The sequence below is a fragment of the Erpetoichthys calabaricus genome, chromosome 3 (assembly GCF_900747795.2).
Source record: "Erpetoichthys calabaricus chromosome 3, fErpCal1.3, whole genome shotgun sequence".
Taxonomy (NCBI): domain Eukaryota; kingdom Metazoa; phylum Chordata; class Cladistia; order Polypteriformes; family Polypteridae; genus Erpetoichthys; species Erpetoichthys calabaricus.
This window is the reverse complement of record NC_041396.2, coordinates 38,880,997-38,895,917: the sequence shown is the minus strand read 5'-3', so window position 1 is coordinate 38,895,917 and position 14,921 is coordinate 38,880,997. Positions and strand designations below refer to the sequence as shown.

General features: G+C 40.5%; 2 protein-coding genes across 2 annotated transcripts in view; both read left to right on the top strand.

Annotated features, from left to right (window-relative positions):
- LOC114647941 (sodium- and chloride-dependent GABA transporter 2-like) overlaps window positions 1-4,144 on the top strand; it is a 43,471-nt gene extending 39,327 nt beyond the window's left edge. The window contains exons 11-14 of the mRNA XM_028796651.2: window positions 114-216; window positions 2,980-3,080; window positions 3,720-3,890; window positions 3,988-4,144. Coding sequence (XP_028652484.2) covers window positions 114-216; window positions 2,980-3,080; window positions 3,720-3,890; window positions 3,988-4,095 — 483 coding nt within the window. The 3' untranslated portion in view covers window positions 4,096-4,144. The remainder of the gene's footprint in view (window positions 1-113; window positions 217-2,979; window positions 3,081-3,719; window positions 3,891-3,987) is intronic.
- Window positions 4,145-8,769: 4,625 nt separating this feature from the next.
- Window positions 8,770-14,921, top strand: part of LOC114643797 (sodium- and chloride-dependent GABA transporter 2-like) — a 63,473-nt gene continuing 57,321 nt past the window's right edge. The window contains exon 1 of the mRNA XM_051924816.1: window positions 8,770-8,937. The gene's annotated coding sequence lies outside the window, so the exon portion shown is untranslated. The remainder of the gene's footprint in view (window positions 8,938-14,921) is intronic.

The window sequence follows — 14,921 nt, the reverse complement described above, 5'->3', positions numbered from 1 at the left end:
ATTTTAAGATTAATTTCTTGATGGCTGACAAGATAAAGTATGTATTTTAAAATACTGAGCATACAGTAGAATACCCTGAACCCTAACAGTGTCTTGTGTCTTTCCATCTACAGGGTGGAGTATACATCTTTCAGCTTGTCGAGCATTATGCATGCAGTGGAATGTGCATCCTGCTCATTGCAATTTTTGAATCCGTTTGCATTGGCTGGGTGTATGGTGAGAATACACACAATTAATTCTTCATTTGAAATGTATTGAAATTAAAATCCAATATATCCGAATGCCGTGTATCTATCTGGTATGCCAGTGTATAGCACCAAAGAACAAGCAGGATACTTCCAGCTTTACCATGTATGGATGTTTCTACAGTATAAACACAATGAACAAAGTCATTGTAATGCAGCTACAAAATGAGAAACTCATGTTTATTGATCCACTGTTTGTTTCACAGCAGTGCCAATTGTTAAAGGCTACAAAGATCAAAGTGATGGAATGAGTGTTATACTGCTCACAGAACTGATGAAAAATGTAAAACAAAGGGTGGCCTAGTACGCGGGTGGACCGCAAGCTATAAAATGGGATATCTGACAGGTACATAGTGTGGAAACCAAGGGTCGGTCGTACAGCTCCCCAAACCCCGGACAAAACATCCACAGAGCCCATAAGTTCAGCAACACACACGTTTATTTACAAATGAGGAGCTCTTCTCCCTCACTCCCCACAATAGTACAAGCACCCGGCAGCACAGTCTATAGCACAATCTTTCTCTTCTTTGCCACCACTCCTCCTCCTGCAAGCTTCGTCCCTCTTTTTCCAGACTCTGGCTCCTCGAATGGAGTGAGGCAGCTCCTTTTATGTTACACCAGGAAGTGTTCCAGGTGGTTCATCAGGATTATCTGGAACTACTCCCAGATGTGATGGAAACCCAAAGTAGGGTTCTACAGCTCCCCCTGGCGGCCCCCATGGAACCCAACAGGTCTGTGCCAAACTCCAACTCACCAGTGTGCTCTGCGGGAATCCATGAAGCAACAGCCACCCAGGAGGGGTGCCCTCTAGTGTCACAGGGAGGGTAGTGCCTTTTGGATGCTCTCCCACTCGGTCCTTCCATCCAGCTGGCATCCTGGCTGGTTAATGACAAGACAATCTGGAATGACTGTGAAGACATACATTGTCTTTTGAAGCAGAATAAGGACGGTAAGATGTCCCTAAGTTGAATATGGTGTGTGGCCAGGAAGGAGGCAACTGAAATTGCCCCATAGACAGCACAAGACAGCATACAGTCTTGAACAAGCAAATAAGCATTTGTTTCCTAACAAGAACTCACTGCCAGCATCAAATGTCAACAGGTTTAATTTGCAATTAAACAGATTTTGATTATATTATAAGAGAATGAAATATACAGCTGCTATGTAAATTACAAAGGAAAAAGATCTTTATCATCTAATATTTCTATTCATCCCTAAAGAACTCTTTTGTGAGTCTTCTTGACCATAAACAAAATCCGGGGCCTCGTTTATAAAGCTTGTGTATGCACAAAAAGAGGATCAAAATGTGCATTGTAACCACAAGGGGCGCCAGAGAGCCCCAAACCACAGACACAGTATAACACCACACATTATATGAATTAAATAAAAGATATGTATTCACACAAGCCACTTTTAAACATAATCCTCTCATAAGTTATATGCCACAAAATCACAATAAATCAATACAATTCTTTCTCCTTCTCTCCCCTGCTGAGTGTTACCTGCTGCCTCCCAACTCTGACTCATCCATGTGTGCAGGACCCAGGGATGCTTCCAGTATCATGCTGCATCTTCCAGGAAGCACTTCTGGGCCATAACAAAGTAGGGAGGTCCTCTTCTGAAAGGACCCTCCGACAATACCCAGGGACCCTGACAGGGCTGCACTTCCAGACTCCAATTCCCAAGCATCCCTGCAGGTTTCCTGACTGGATTCCTATATGAGGATCACTGCCACCTATCGTATGCTCCCGACTCCTAGGTATCGCTGGTCCTTCCATTAATTTACATTAGCTGGGAACAAAGATATTTACAGTATTTGTTCTACCGGTCAATCCATCTGTGTCATTGTGCTGGCGTCCCGTCTGGGTAATGGCTTCTTCCCCATCTTATCTGGGATGCCCATTCTCCTCCTATAGTATACACAACTTTCCATGCAAAGGTAAGAATTTCTAAAATAAAATTTGATACTGGAAGATGCATATATTTACAACAACTCTGACACATTCATACACAACATTTCAGAGAAACTAGAAAATGATGGGACCCTTTATCAAGTACAGAAATGTAGCCAATCCAGCTAAATGATGACTCACATATATTATAACACCTCAAAAGTCATAAATATGATGTTTAGACTGCATTTTAGTTCCCTTTTAAGAGGGCCAATGCTGCATATTGAAGAACTTTTTGGGTTATTTGTCAGTTTATATAGTCTACCAGTTGTCACTTCTCAGGGAACAGGCCAACAGATCAGAAATATTTCAAGCAAGGTTTATTCAATCATACCTGCTATTCTGGGAGCCATTAACACACCAGCGATGCACTGCATCCAGTTTTTGTATGGTGTGTGTGTGTGTGTGTGTACATGCATAAAACATAACGTGTTTTTGCCAACATAAAAAGGCAGTCTGTAACAGTGTTCAATTCTCCTAACAAAATTGGTGCAATTTACTGCACTCAAATTGTAATAAAGAGACCTAGCGAGAATGAAGCTGCTTTTGTTAAACAGCGTTTATGTTCTATCAACAAACAAGTCTGGAATTTCTAGCCTCTTTGACTTCATTTTGAGTTCAGGTACTCTACAAGACTATTGCCCTATATACCAAAGTAAATTTATTGTACCATAGTGCATGTCAAATGAAAAGCAGATGTTTGCTTATGCAATTCTGCAGCCTTAAGAATTTTTTTAAAAGTTGTGCTAAATGCTTCCTGATTCACACTCCTTTTTCTTTAGGTGCTGACCGTCTTTATGACAACATTGAAGACATGATTGGATATCGGCCCTGGCCCATTATTAAATACTGTTGGACTTTCTTGACACCAGTTATTTGCATGGTAAGTTCACAACCTCACTACATATTCAAAAATATAACCTGTCATTAGTTGTCATTTCATCTTCTACATCAGGTAAATCCAACAATGTCCAGTACTAGCTCCAGCTCCTCTCCTGCCAGTAACCCTAAACAGACATTTAGTGTCTCCAGAGTCAGTAGCCATTGCCAAGTTCAAGTCAATCTGGATTTATCTTATATATTTCTTATATATTTATATCTTATATGATTTATACCCTTCACCTAGCATTGGATGAGTCAGAGTACAGCTGTATGCATATTTCTCAGGCTGATCTCACCTAAACTGCACAGTTAACCTGGCCACCACTTCTGGAATTGGTGTCACTATTCTGGCCACCAGTTCTGAAGTGGGTGTCACTATTCTGTCTTCCCTTTTCTTATACGAACCATCAATAGACTCACTTTTTGGACTGCACTTTATCTACCGAGTCCCCATAGATCAGTTTACCAATGGTCATGTTTAAATTAGCTATCAGAATTCCCAGAGCACCCAAGCCCTATCACAATATTAAAATCAAAATCTTAGCAGAGGATGACTGGATTATGCCAAGTATGATTTACGAATAGAAAGCTTTACTTGTACACCCACTATATCATTTATCTGCCTGTCTTTCATTCCTAGGGCACTTTTATTTTTTCCCTGGTGGATTACACTCCTTTGAAATATAACAACACATATGTGTATCCATCTTGGTGCTATGTTCTGGGATGGCTCTTGTCTTTGTCCTCCATGATGCTGGTGCCCATTTCTATGGTATTCAGATTGATTGTAGGAAAAGGAAATTTGAATGAGGTAAATAAATCTGACAAAGGTATCTTTGTATTGTGTGGTGACCATAAAATACTAAAGACACCATTGTAATTCTTTTGTTTTATGGTTTCTTCATCAGCGCTGCAGCCAGCTTAGCAAGTCCAGGCAAAAGTATGAGACTGGAGAAACACAAGAGGCTCTGAACCACAACTTCAACACCAACTTGAAGGAACAGACTGACCTGTAAACCACAAAAATCAAACCAAAACAATATCCTGAAAAAAGTATTCAATAAAAATCCTGTTTGAAGTGCTCATTTGTGCGGCAAACTTAATTGAGTCATAGACAGAGGGACCATTTATAGTATTGAAATGGTGATAATCAACAAGCTTTAATCATGTTATCTGAATATTGACACTCTGCATTTAACAAACCTGCAAAATGAATTCAGAAAATAGCACCGAGAAACTGGAAAACATCACCATATCTGGGTAAGAGATCTAAAACTGCATTTTTGGTATCTCAGATAATAAGTTATTATAAACATATCTGAAATGCGTTTTGAGATTGCTTGATTACACTTGAGCATAACCTGAAATAGCATCCAGAAAATGTTCAGACATCTGCCATGTGTTTCCACATAACTTAAAATGACTCCCTAAGCATGTCTGACATGTCTCAAATCCATTTCAAGGTACCTTAAAATTAACTCCACTTAATTTAAGATACCTCAAAAGCAATTCAGGATATTGCAAAAGGACATGATCTCTAATTGAATACACTGGAAATTTTACAAGATGTCACATTGAGATATCTTGAATTGCACTTCAGATATTTGAAAATACACAGTTATTTTTGCAAATGTTTAGTATTTGAGATCTCAAAGTGCAAAGGAAGATATCTCAAGATATAAAATGCATTTCTAATTCAAACAAAATGTTTCAGATATCTGAAAGTAACCCAGTTATCATTTTAATGTATTTGAGATTCATGAAATCTTTTTACAGTTTTGTGAGATAAACATATTATCAAGTATCCATAATTTATTATAATTAGTCAAAGATGAGACAAAAGAGTCCCATAAAGATTTGGGGCAGCCACCTGTATAATTCTTCCTGGCTGCAAAACTGTTGAAATAAAAGTACATATGTGTATAGATTTGAGTCCAAAGCTGACTTGATGAGGCAAAAATGAAGGTTTTAAGGGAGAATAGAGAAAGTGAGGTCATCAGGGCTGGAGACAGAAGTGACATCATCAGTCCTTGGACTGGAAATGACAGGAAGTAATCAGTCTGCAGTGGAAAGAGAGAAAGGATCAGTGCACTCCGCCATCCCCTGGTTTGGCATGGAATTACCTTCATTCAGGCCCTTTAGCTGCTTCCAATGCACACGTGTGTGACAAGGTACAGTATGTTAAAATGAATTTTCATATATCAGTAAATGTCACTTTGGTTCTCTATACAGGCAGAGGTCCAGATACACCAAACATATGGCAAGTCAAATTAACATTTAGTTAAAATTTCCTCTGCTTTCATCTGGAAAGCCAGTCTATTTTAAGACATCTTTCAATTGTATTTCAGGTATCTGAAAATAAAATTCAGATATTATGAATCACTTTCTGTCTTATCAATTATATCTGAAAATGTATCTAATATATTATAAATAAAATTTGAGATATTTTGAAATACATAAATATTTCACAAATAAAAACCACACATAATTAATTGTACAAGTTTTCAAACCCTTTAATATGACAGCCAACTGATTTTAGAAGTACCCTAATTAGTTCACCTGTGTGTAGTTGAGGGGTTTCAAGTGATTGTAGTCTAAACAGTACTACATATGTATGCAAGGTCTAACTTGTAGAGTCAGTATGGTGGTCTAACCCATACAATGAAGACAAGGATATGCTCCAAACACCTCACTGAAAAGGTGATTGAAAAGCCCAAGTCAGAGAATGGAGAAAATTTCAAAGTCACTGAACATCCCTTAGACTCCATATAAATCAATCATTAAGGTAGGGAAAGAGTATGACACAGTTGTAAATCTGTCCAAAGGTCAGGTCATTCTCCAGCTCAATGCCCAGAAACCTGAACACCGGGACCCTCTCCACACAGGCCCCGCCAATGATGAGTGGCTGGATGTCAGTTTTGTTTTTTCTAAAGTAAATAACAAGCTCCTTTGTTTTTGTGGTGTTGAGGAGCAGGTTATTGACTCTGCACCACTCTGACAGCCACTCCACCTCGTCCCTGTATGCCAGCTCACCCTCCTTGCCTGAGATGAGTCCGACCACCGTCGTGTCATCCGCAAACTTATGATCTTGTTGCTACGGTGAGTGGGGACACAGTCATATGTATAGAAGGTGTAGAGGAGCGGGCTGAGCACACAACCCTGCGGCGTCCCGGTGTTGAGGCTGAGAGCAGTGGAGGTGTGGGGACCCAGCCTGACCCTCTGGGAGCAACCAGACAGGACGTCCAGTATCCAACTGCAGGTGAGTGATGGAAGTCCCAGATCTGCCAGTTTGGACACCAGTCATTCTGGGAGGATGGTGTTAAACGCCGAGCTGAAGTCCACAAAGAGCAGTCTGGCGTAACTCCCCTGCTGCTTCAGGTGGGTCAGGGCAGCATGAAGGGCTGTGGCCACAACGTCCTCCGTGGATTTCTTTGCTTTGTAAGCAAATTGAAATGGGTCCAGGTCTGCTGGCAGGCAGGGGATGATATGACTCCGCACCAGTTTCTCAAAGCACTTCATGATGACAGATGTGAGTGTCACTGGGCGGAAATCATTCAGACATGTTCTCCCCGTGTCTACGTGGGTTTCCTCTGGGTGCTCTATGGTTTCCTTCCACAGTCCAAAGACAAGCAGGTTAGGTGCATTGGCAATCCCAAATTGTCCCTAGTGTGTGCTTAGTGTGTGGGTGAGTGGGGGTGTGTGCCCTGCGGTGGGCTGGCGCCCCTGCCCGGGGTTTGTTCCTGCCTTGAGCCCTGTGCTTAATGGGATTGGCTCCAGCAGACCCCCGTGACCCTGTTTTAGGATAAAGTGGGTTGGAGAATGGATGGATGGAATTAAAGTTGTCACTGAAATAAACAAATGTGTGCATGTGTGTGTGTCTGTGTGTGTGTGTGTGTGTGTGTGTGTGCACCTTTCTTTGCATGAGAAATTTAAGGCACAAAAGTTAGACCAATTCAATAACAAAACTTGGTGAGCTGCACTCATCCCACGATAATACAGATAGTGCCAACTCAGCCATTTGTAAAGCAGTGTACACTTTTTTGTAGCATATCTGTTTTCAGTTTTAGGGAATACTGCATGTAAAAAATATGTTGCTTTTTTCCAAATGAACAAGAATTGATTTTTAAAGTAACTGTATCATTTATTTGAGTATAATGATAGAAAATAAAACAACTACATACTGCACCCTACTTTCCAACTTTTTATCTGCCACTCAGGTTTAAAATTACAAATCAGCACTGCCATCCATCTTATGCAGAGCTTGAACTTGAACTTTTTCTCCAGTCATTATGGTATCTAGAAATTTGTCTCAGTGATATAGCAACAGATTTAAAAACAGAAAAAACAAACCAGCAGTGTAATATACCATATATAGTACCTACAAAGAGTATTTACCCCCTTGAAAGTTTTTACATTTTATTGTAATACAGCCTTGATTCACAGTGGATTTAATTTGGCTTTTTCAACAATAATCAACACAAAAAGATTTGTTAATATCCAAGTAAAAACAGATCTCTACAAGCTGGTCTATATTAATCTATACTAATAAAAGGCAAAGCCCTCACTGACTGACTAACTGACTCACTCACTCATCACTAATTCTCCAACTTCCCGTGTAGGTGGAAGGCTGAAATTTGGCAGGCTCATTCCTTACAGATTACTTACAAAAGTTAGGCAGGTTTTCATTTCGAAATTCAAAGCGTAACGGTCATAACTGGAACCTCTTTTTTGTCCAAATACTGTAATGGACGGGGGCGGAGTCGTGTATCGCGTCATCACGCCTCCTACATAATCACGTGAAACGCCTTGGGGCCGATCTGGAAGAAGGTAGCGCAGCGCCTTGATTTAAACCATTCCATGTCTTGGTGGGTTTAATCAGGCCCGGCCTTAGGGCATAGGCGAAGTAGGCGACCGCCTAGGGCCCCGGCGTCCGGGGGGCCCCGAAACGTCTCCTTGGTCTAATTTTCACGCATTTCGCAGAGCTTCCAGGGGGCCCCTGGACCCCCCTTTCGCCTAGGGCCCCATAATACCTAAGACCGGGCCTGGTTTAATACTGTGTAAGCATACATATTAACACGTGCAATTAAACGTGTGCATTTACGGGGTGATTTCTCAGGCTTAAAAGCTCGACTTTTATTAAAAAAGTAAATGCAAACTGTTTTCATTCTGAAGGGCACAGACCATCCATCCATCCATCCATTTTCCAACCCGCTGAATCCAAACACAGGGTCACGGGGGTCTGCTGGAGCCAATCCCAGCCAACACAGGGCACAAGGCAGGAACCAATCCCAGGCAGGGTGCCAACCCACCGCAGGACACACACAAACACACCCACACACCAAGCACACACTAGGGCCAATTTAGAATCGCCAATCCACCTAACCTGCATGTCTTTGGACTGTGGGAGGAAACCGGAGCGCCCAGAGGAAACCCACGCAGACACGGGGAGAACATGCAAACTCCACGCAGGGAGGACCCGGGAAGCGAACCCAGGTCCCCAGATCTCCCAACTGCGAGGCAGCAGTGCTACCCACTGCGCCACCGTGCTGCAGGACACAAACCACGTTGGATTTTGTAATGATAGTTGATTAGTAAGGTCTATTAAGGGATACTTACAGAATGATTAGTAATGCCTGTGAATGCCAATGCAAGTAGGAGAATGGGTGTGAACTAAAGAACGAGTAGTAACTTGTACAGTAAATGTCTCTAAAATCTGTCTATTAAAAAGTTATTATATCTTTCAATCCTGTGTATTGATTAAACTACGAACCTAACAACATCACTACAAGGTGTCAGAAGTGGCGGATTGGAAGAGGAATGTGAAGAAGAGGTTCAGCTTTTGAACGAGTCTAGTGTCTGTGAGTAACCCGAAAACGTGGTCAGAAAGCGCTAAGACATTCTAGCAAAAGAGAAAAAAAAATATGGAAGGATTACAGCCCCCACCAAATCTCCAGTTAAAGGGAAATGTACCTGAAAATTGGAAAAGATTTAAACAGAGATTCGAGTTGTATCTTACTGCGATTGAAGCAGATAGGAAAAGTGAAAAAATGAAAGCGTCTATGCTTCTACATGTAATTGGCGAAGAGGTGCAAAGAATGAGGGGCCAAACAGGCCATAAATCATATATTTTTGAACGAGAACTATTGGTTTACGCGTGAACATTATTGGTTTATGGATAATTACTATCGGTTTGCGTGCATACTTAATTGGTTTGCGTGCGAACAATACTGGTTTCATTCATATGAACTATATTGGTTCGTGTCCGTATATTATCGGTTTGTGCGTGAACTATATCCGTTTGTATATGCATAGCACTGGTTTGCATATGAACTATATTGAATTGAACTTTATTACTGGTTCACGTGCGTTTGCTATCGGTTTGTGAGTGAATTGCATTGGTTTGCGTGCGTATGCAATCGGTTTGCGTATCAACTATATTGGATTGTGTTCGTATACTACTGGTTTGCTTACGTATAGCACTGGTTTTTCATATGCACTATACTGGTTTCACGTGGGTGATATATCGGTTTCGTATATGAACGCTATTGGTTTTGTGTATGCACTACATTGAGTCCTTGTCAGTCTTCTACCGGTTTTATGTGTGCGTACTATGCCGGCTTTGTGAAAGTAACATGCTGGATTTATGTGTGCACTATATCGGTTTTGCGTATGAAACATACTGGTTTGCGAACGCACACTATTGCAATGTTGTGTATGAACTACAGTATATTGGTTCTGCGTGCGAACTATATCCACCCCCCACAATTGTATACGTGGTCTTCAGTGGAAATGGGCGGGGCAAGAAACAGGAAGTCAGGGGCCGGTAGTGTCATGGAGCGTGTAGAGAAGCTGACAGGAGACGGATCTGGGTTTACTTTAAACAGCGCCGTATTTTTTTCCGCACAATAGGTTTGGGAAAGGACTTGGTGGTAATTATTACTATTTAATAGAATCTGCCTTCGAGTGTGTAATGAACACAAAGCTGAAGTTAAGTACGTATTTGGTCGTCTTTTTATTCGCTTCCAGCTACATGCTCTCTTCCAACCCGCGACTGTACATTTTCACACAGCTTTTGCAAACTAGTTACTTATTCTAAAGGCAAAATATTCCACATTTACGACTGATGCCTTTATCCAGTATAACATTTAGTTACTACTGGTTACATTTCTTATGCCCAGCGATCCCGCACCGTGCCGCCTAGACAGGTGAAGTGACATGCTCATGGTCACACAGTGTCACTATCAGGACTTGAACCGACAAATTTAGAGGACAAAGCCCTAACCACAACGCCCCACTGCTTGCACATCTGCAACGTGCATATTATTTGACATGATATGATCGTGTCCATTCTTTGAAAAGCTAAATGTTCCATATTTAGGACCAGTATATGTGAGTTACACCATATTGGGCAACCTTACCTTTCACAGTTTTATGACAAGGCATATGCGTTTTTTAAGATGCAGCCGATTTTTGCCCTGCCAGGTACGAGTACCTGCGTACAGTATTTCCACTCCAATATCTGATACATAGGATTTACTGTGCTATCATGGGCACTGTAAAGTGTTAAATCACGTTCAGCCACCTTAATTTTCACAGTTTTGTGACAAGACAGATTCCTTTGTTAAATTTAAAGTTGTGTTTAACATTTTTGACCTGTGCAGAACCAAAATGTGGAATATTTATTTTTTTCAAATAATTGATCAGTTCGTAATGATTCTGATTAATGTACATGCTGTAGAATATTTTGCCATGCTGTTAAAATAGAATAAGAAGCTGGTGTGCAAAAGCTGTATGAATAAGTAGCTGACTGCAAGCATATACTGGATGTAGCTAGGATTGAATAAAAAGCCAGCAGAATGTGCACCTAACGTCAGCCCCGTGAATATTTCAGAATTATGGGAAAATACTGTTAAAAATAAAAACCACCAAGCCCTTTCAGAAATAAACAGTGACATGCAAAAGTATTCAATCACTTTAAAAGTCATCCTAATTTTCTGTATGACAAAAGATTTTTCCACGTTCATTCATTCTTTTTAATGTGAACTCTTGTGCTGTAACAATATATTTCCAAAGTCTAAATAAACCATTTTCTGTAGATATTTAACTGAAGAAGAAAAACTCCAAAGTTGGTGTTTGCATGAAGTATTCAAGCCCAGCACATTCATACTTTGTCAAGAACCCTTTTGCTGCCGTAACAGCCTTTGTTCTTTTGTAAGTAGGCCCCAGTTCTGCACATTGCTCAGGAGTGATTCTGCCCCTTTCTTCTTGGCAGGATTTCTAGAGACCCTCTATGTTGGTGAGATGGCACCTCCGAACAGCAGTTTTCAAATAGTGCCACAGATTCTCAACAGGGTTAAGCTTAGGGCTTTGACTTGGCCACTCCAAAACATTCACCTTTCTGTTTTTGAGCTATCCCAGTGTCACATTGGCCTAATGCTTAGGGTCATTATCATGTTGAAAGATGAATCTTCTCCTGAGCTTTCATAGCAGACTGGAACAAGTTCTCTTGCAAAATTGTGCAGTATTTGTGCCCATCCATTGTCCCTTCAACTCTGACAAGATTCTCAGACCCAGCACATGAAAAACATCCCCATAGCATGAGACTGCCACCACCATATTCCACTGTAGGAATGTTGTTTCTTGAGGCCTGGGCAATGTTAGTGTTACACTTCACATACCTGTTAAGTCTTTTCAAAAACTTCTATTTTGGTCTCACATGACCATAAAACCTTCTCCCACATTTTAACTGGGTCTTTCTCATGCTTTGTGGCAAACGCCATACGTTGTTTTATGTGGACCTTCTTAAGGAATGGCTTCTTTCATGCTACTCTCCCATAGAAGCCTGTTTAATGGAGAACTCTTGAAATTGTGGACCCCTGCACCTTTACTCCAGCTAAAGATCATCGCAGACGTCTGAGAGTGACAGTTGGATTTCTAGTCGCCTCTCCCACCAGTTGATGTCTCACTCTGATGTTGAGATTTGAGGGACAGCCTTTTCTAGTCAGAGTCTGTGTACTTTGATGAACCTTCCACTTTCTGGTGATGAATGCAACAGCGCGCAATGGGACATTCAAACTCTTTTGATATTTTTATAGCCATTCCCAGTCTTGTGCATTTCAATAACTTTGTTTCTCACAACAGTAGAATGCTCCTTTGTTTTCATTTTTGCAGTGACTGTCCACCAAAGATTATGGCCCTTACAAAGGGGGCTGTTTATATCCAGAGAGACAGAAAGGACTCACAAGTAGCACCTCATCATGTTTAATTATGACTGTTAAATGACTGTCACCTTTGTAATTAATTTGTCATTGGTGTAATGATGGAGCTTCCAAAGCACAGAGGTTTAAATACCTATGCAAACATTAACTTTGGAGTTTTTCTTCTTCAGTTAAACGTCTACAGAAAATGGTTTATTTTGTCTCTGGAAATGTTTTGTCACAGCATAAGCAAAATACTGAATGAATAAATGTGTATAAATCTTTTGTCTTGCAGAAAATTATGACTTTCAAGAGGATTGAATACTTTTGTATGCCACTTAATGTTTATGAAAGGGCTTGGTGATGATTAACGTTTAACATCTGAAATGATCACAGGACTTAAGTTAGGTACACATTCAGGTGGCTTTTTATTCACTCATAGCTACACATATGCTTGTAGTCAGCAACTTATTCACAAACCAGCTTCTTCTTCAATGTTACACATATGCTTGTAGTCAGCAACTTATTCACAAACCAGCTTCTTCTTCAATGTTAAGTGCATGGCAAAATATTATACAGTGTGTACATTAATCTGCAAACTGATACGTTATTTGAAAGAATAAATATCCCAGATTTAGGACTTGAACGGGTTGAAAATGTTACACTCAACTTTAACAAAGGAATCTGTTCCGGACAAGATTATATTATGTCAAATAATATACACATTGCAGATGTGCAAGCATTGGGGCATTGTGGTAAGGGCTTTGTCCTCTAAATCCTACATTACTCGGTTAAAGTCCTGATAGTGACACTGTGTGACCATGAGCATGTCACTTCACCTGAATAGGCGGCACGGTGCGGGATCGCTGGGCATAAGAAATGTAACCAGTAGTAACTAAATGTTATACTGGATAAAGGCGTCAGTCGTAAATGTAGAATATTTTGCCTTTAGAATAAGTAACTAGTTTGCAAAAGCTGTGTGAAAAAGTACAGTCGCGGGTTGCAGGCGAGCATGTAGCTGGAAGTGAATAAAAAGACGACCAAATACGTACTTAACTTCAGCTTTGTGTTCATTACACACTCAATGGCAGATTCTATTAAATAGTAATAATTACCACCAAGTCCTTTCCCAAACCTATTGTGCGGAAAAAAATACTGCACTGTTTAAAGTAAACCCAGATCTGTCTCCTAGCCACTTGTCTTTACACTCCATTACTCTACCGGCCCCTGAGTTCCTGTTTCTTGCCCCGCCCATTTCTACTGAAGATCACGTGAACAACCGATATAGTTCGCACGCAGAACCGATATAGTTCATACACAGAGTTGCAATAGGGTGCGCACGAATAACCAGTATGTTTCGTACGAGAAACCGACATAGAACACACATACAACCATTAGAGTTCAAGCGCAAAACCGATATGTTACCCACATGAAACCAGTATAAGACGTGCATGAAACCAATATAGTGCATACACAAATCCATCATTAGACCGGCACAGAACGCAAGTCAATATAGTTCATATGCAAACCGACAACATACAACCGAAAACCAATGCAGTTCACTCACAAACCAATAACAAACGTACTGGAACCACTGATATACACACGCGAATCAATATAGTTCATATGCAAACCAGTGCTATACATATACAAACGGATATAGTTCACGCACAAAACGATAATATACGGACACGAACCAATATAGTTCATATGAATGAAACCAGTATTGTACACACGCAAACCAATTAAGTATGCACTCAAACCGATAGTAAATATTCATAAACCAATAGTGTTGATACGTAAACCAATAGATTACATACAGAAATATATGATTTATGGCCTGTTTGGCCCCTCATATGATGCATGTCTTGGTGCGTTTGCGTAGCGTATTATCAATATCTTTACACCTCTTTTTAAGACTTATTGACTGAAACGGGCTTTCACGAAAAAAGTTAGGGCTTTGCTACAGGATACACCCTCCACAAGTTAAGGAAGTAAAAAATAAAAGGTATATATTTCTGTTTTATTTAAACCTTTTAAGTCCGTATGCATAGCCCCATTTGGCTGTTTTACAACCCCAAATCAGAAAAAGTTGGGACAGTGTGGAAAATGTGAATAAAAAAAGAAAAAAGCAAGTTATAAATTCTCCTCAAATTTTATTTCATTGCAGACAGTATGAACACAAAATAATTCATGTTTTTTTTTGTCAACATCATTTGATTTGTAAATAAATATCCATTCTTGCCATTCAGGCTTGCAACACATTTCCAAAAAAGCTGGGACAGTACAGCATTTACCACTTTGTACAGTTCCCCTGTCTTTTAACAACACTTAAAAGACATTTAGGCATTGAAGAAATCAAGTGACTAAGTGTTGCAGGTGTTAGTTTGTCCCATTCTTCCTGCAAACAACGTTTTAGGTGCGCAACAGTACGGGGTCTTCGTTGACGCATTTTTCGTTTCAAAATGCGCCAAACATTCTCAATAGGAGACAAATCAGGGCTGCAGGCAGGCCAGTCAAGCATCCGCACCCTCTTCTTACGCAGCCATGCCTTTGTTATGCGCGCAGTATGTGGTTTGGCATTGTCTTGCTGAAATAAGCATGGGCGTCCCTGGAAAAGACGTCGTCTTGAAGGCAGCATTTGT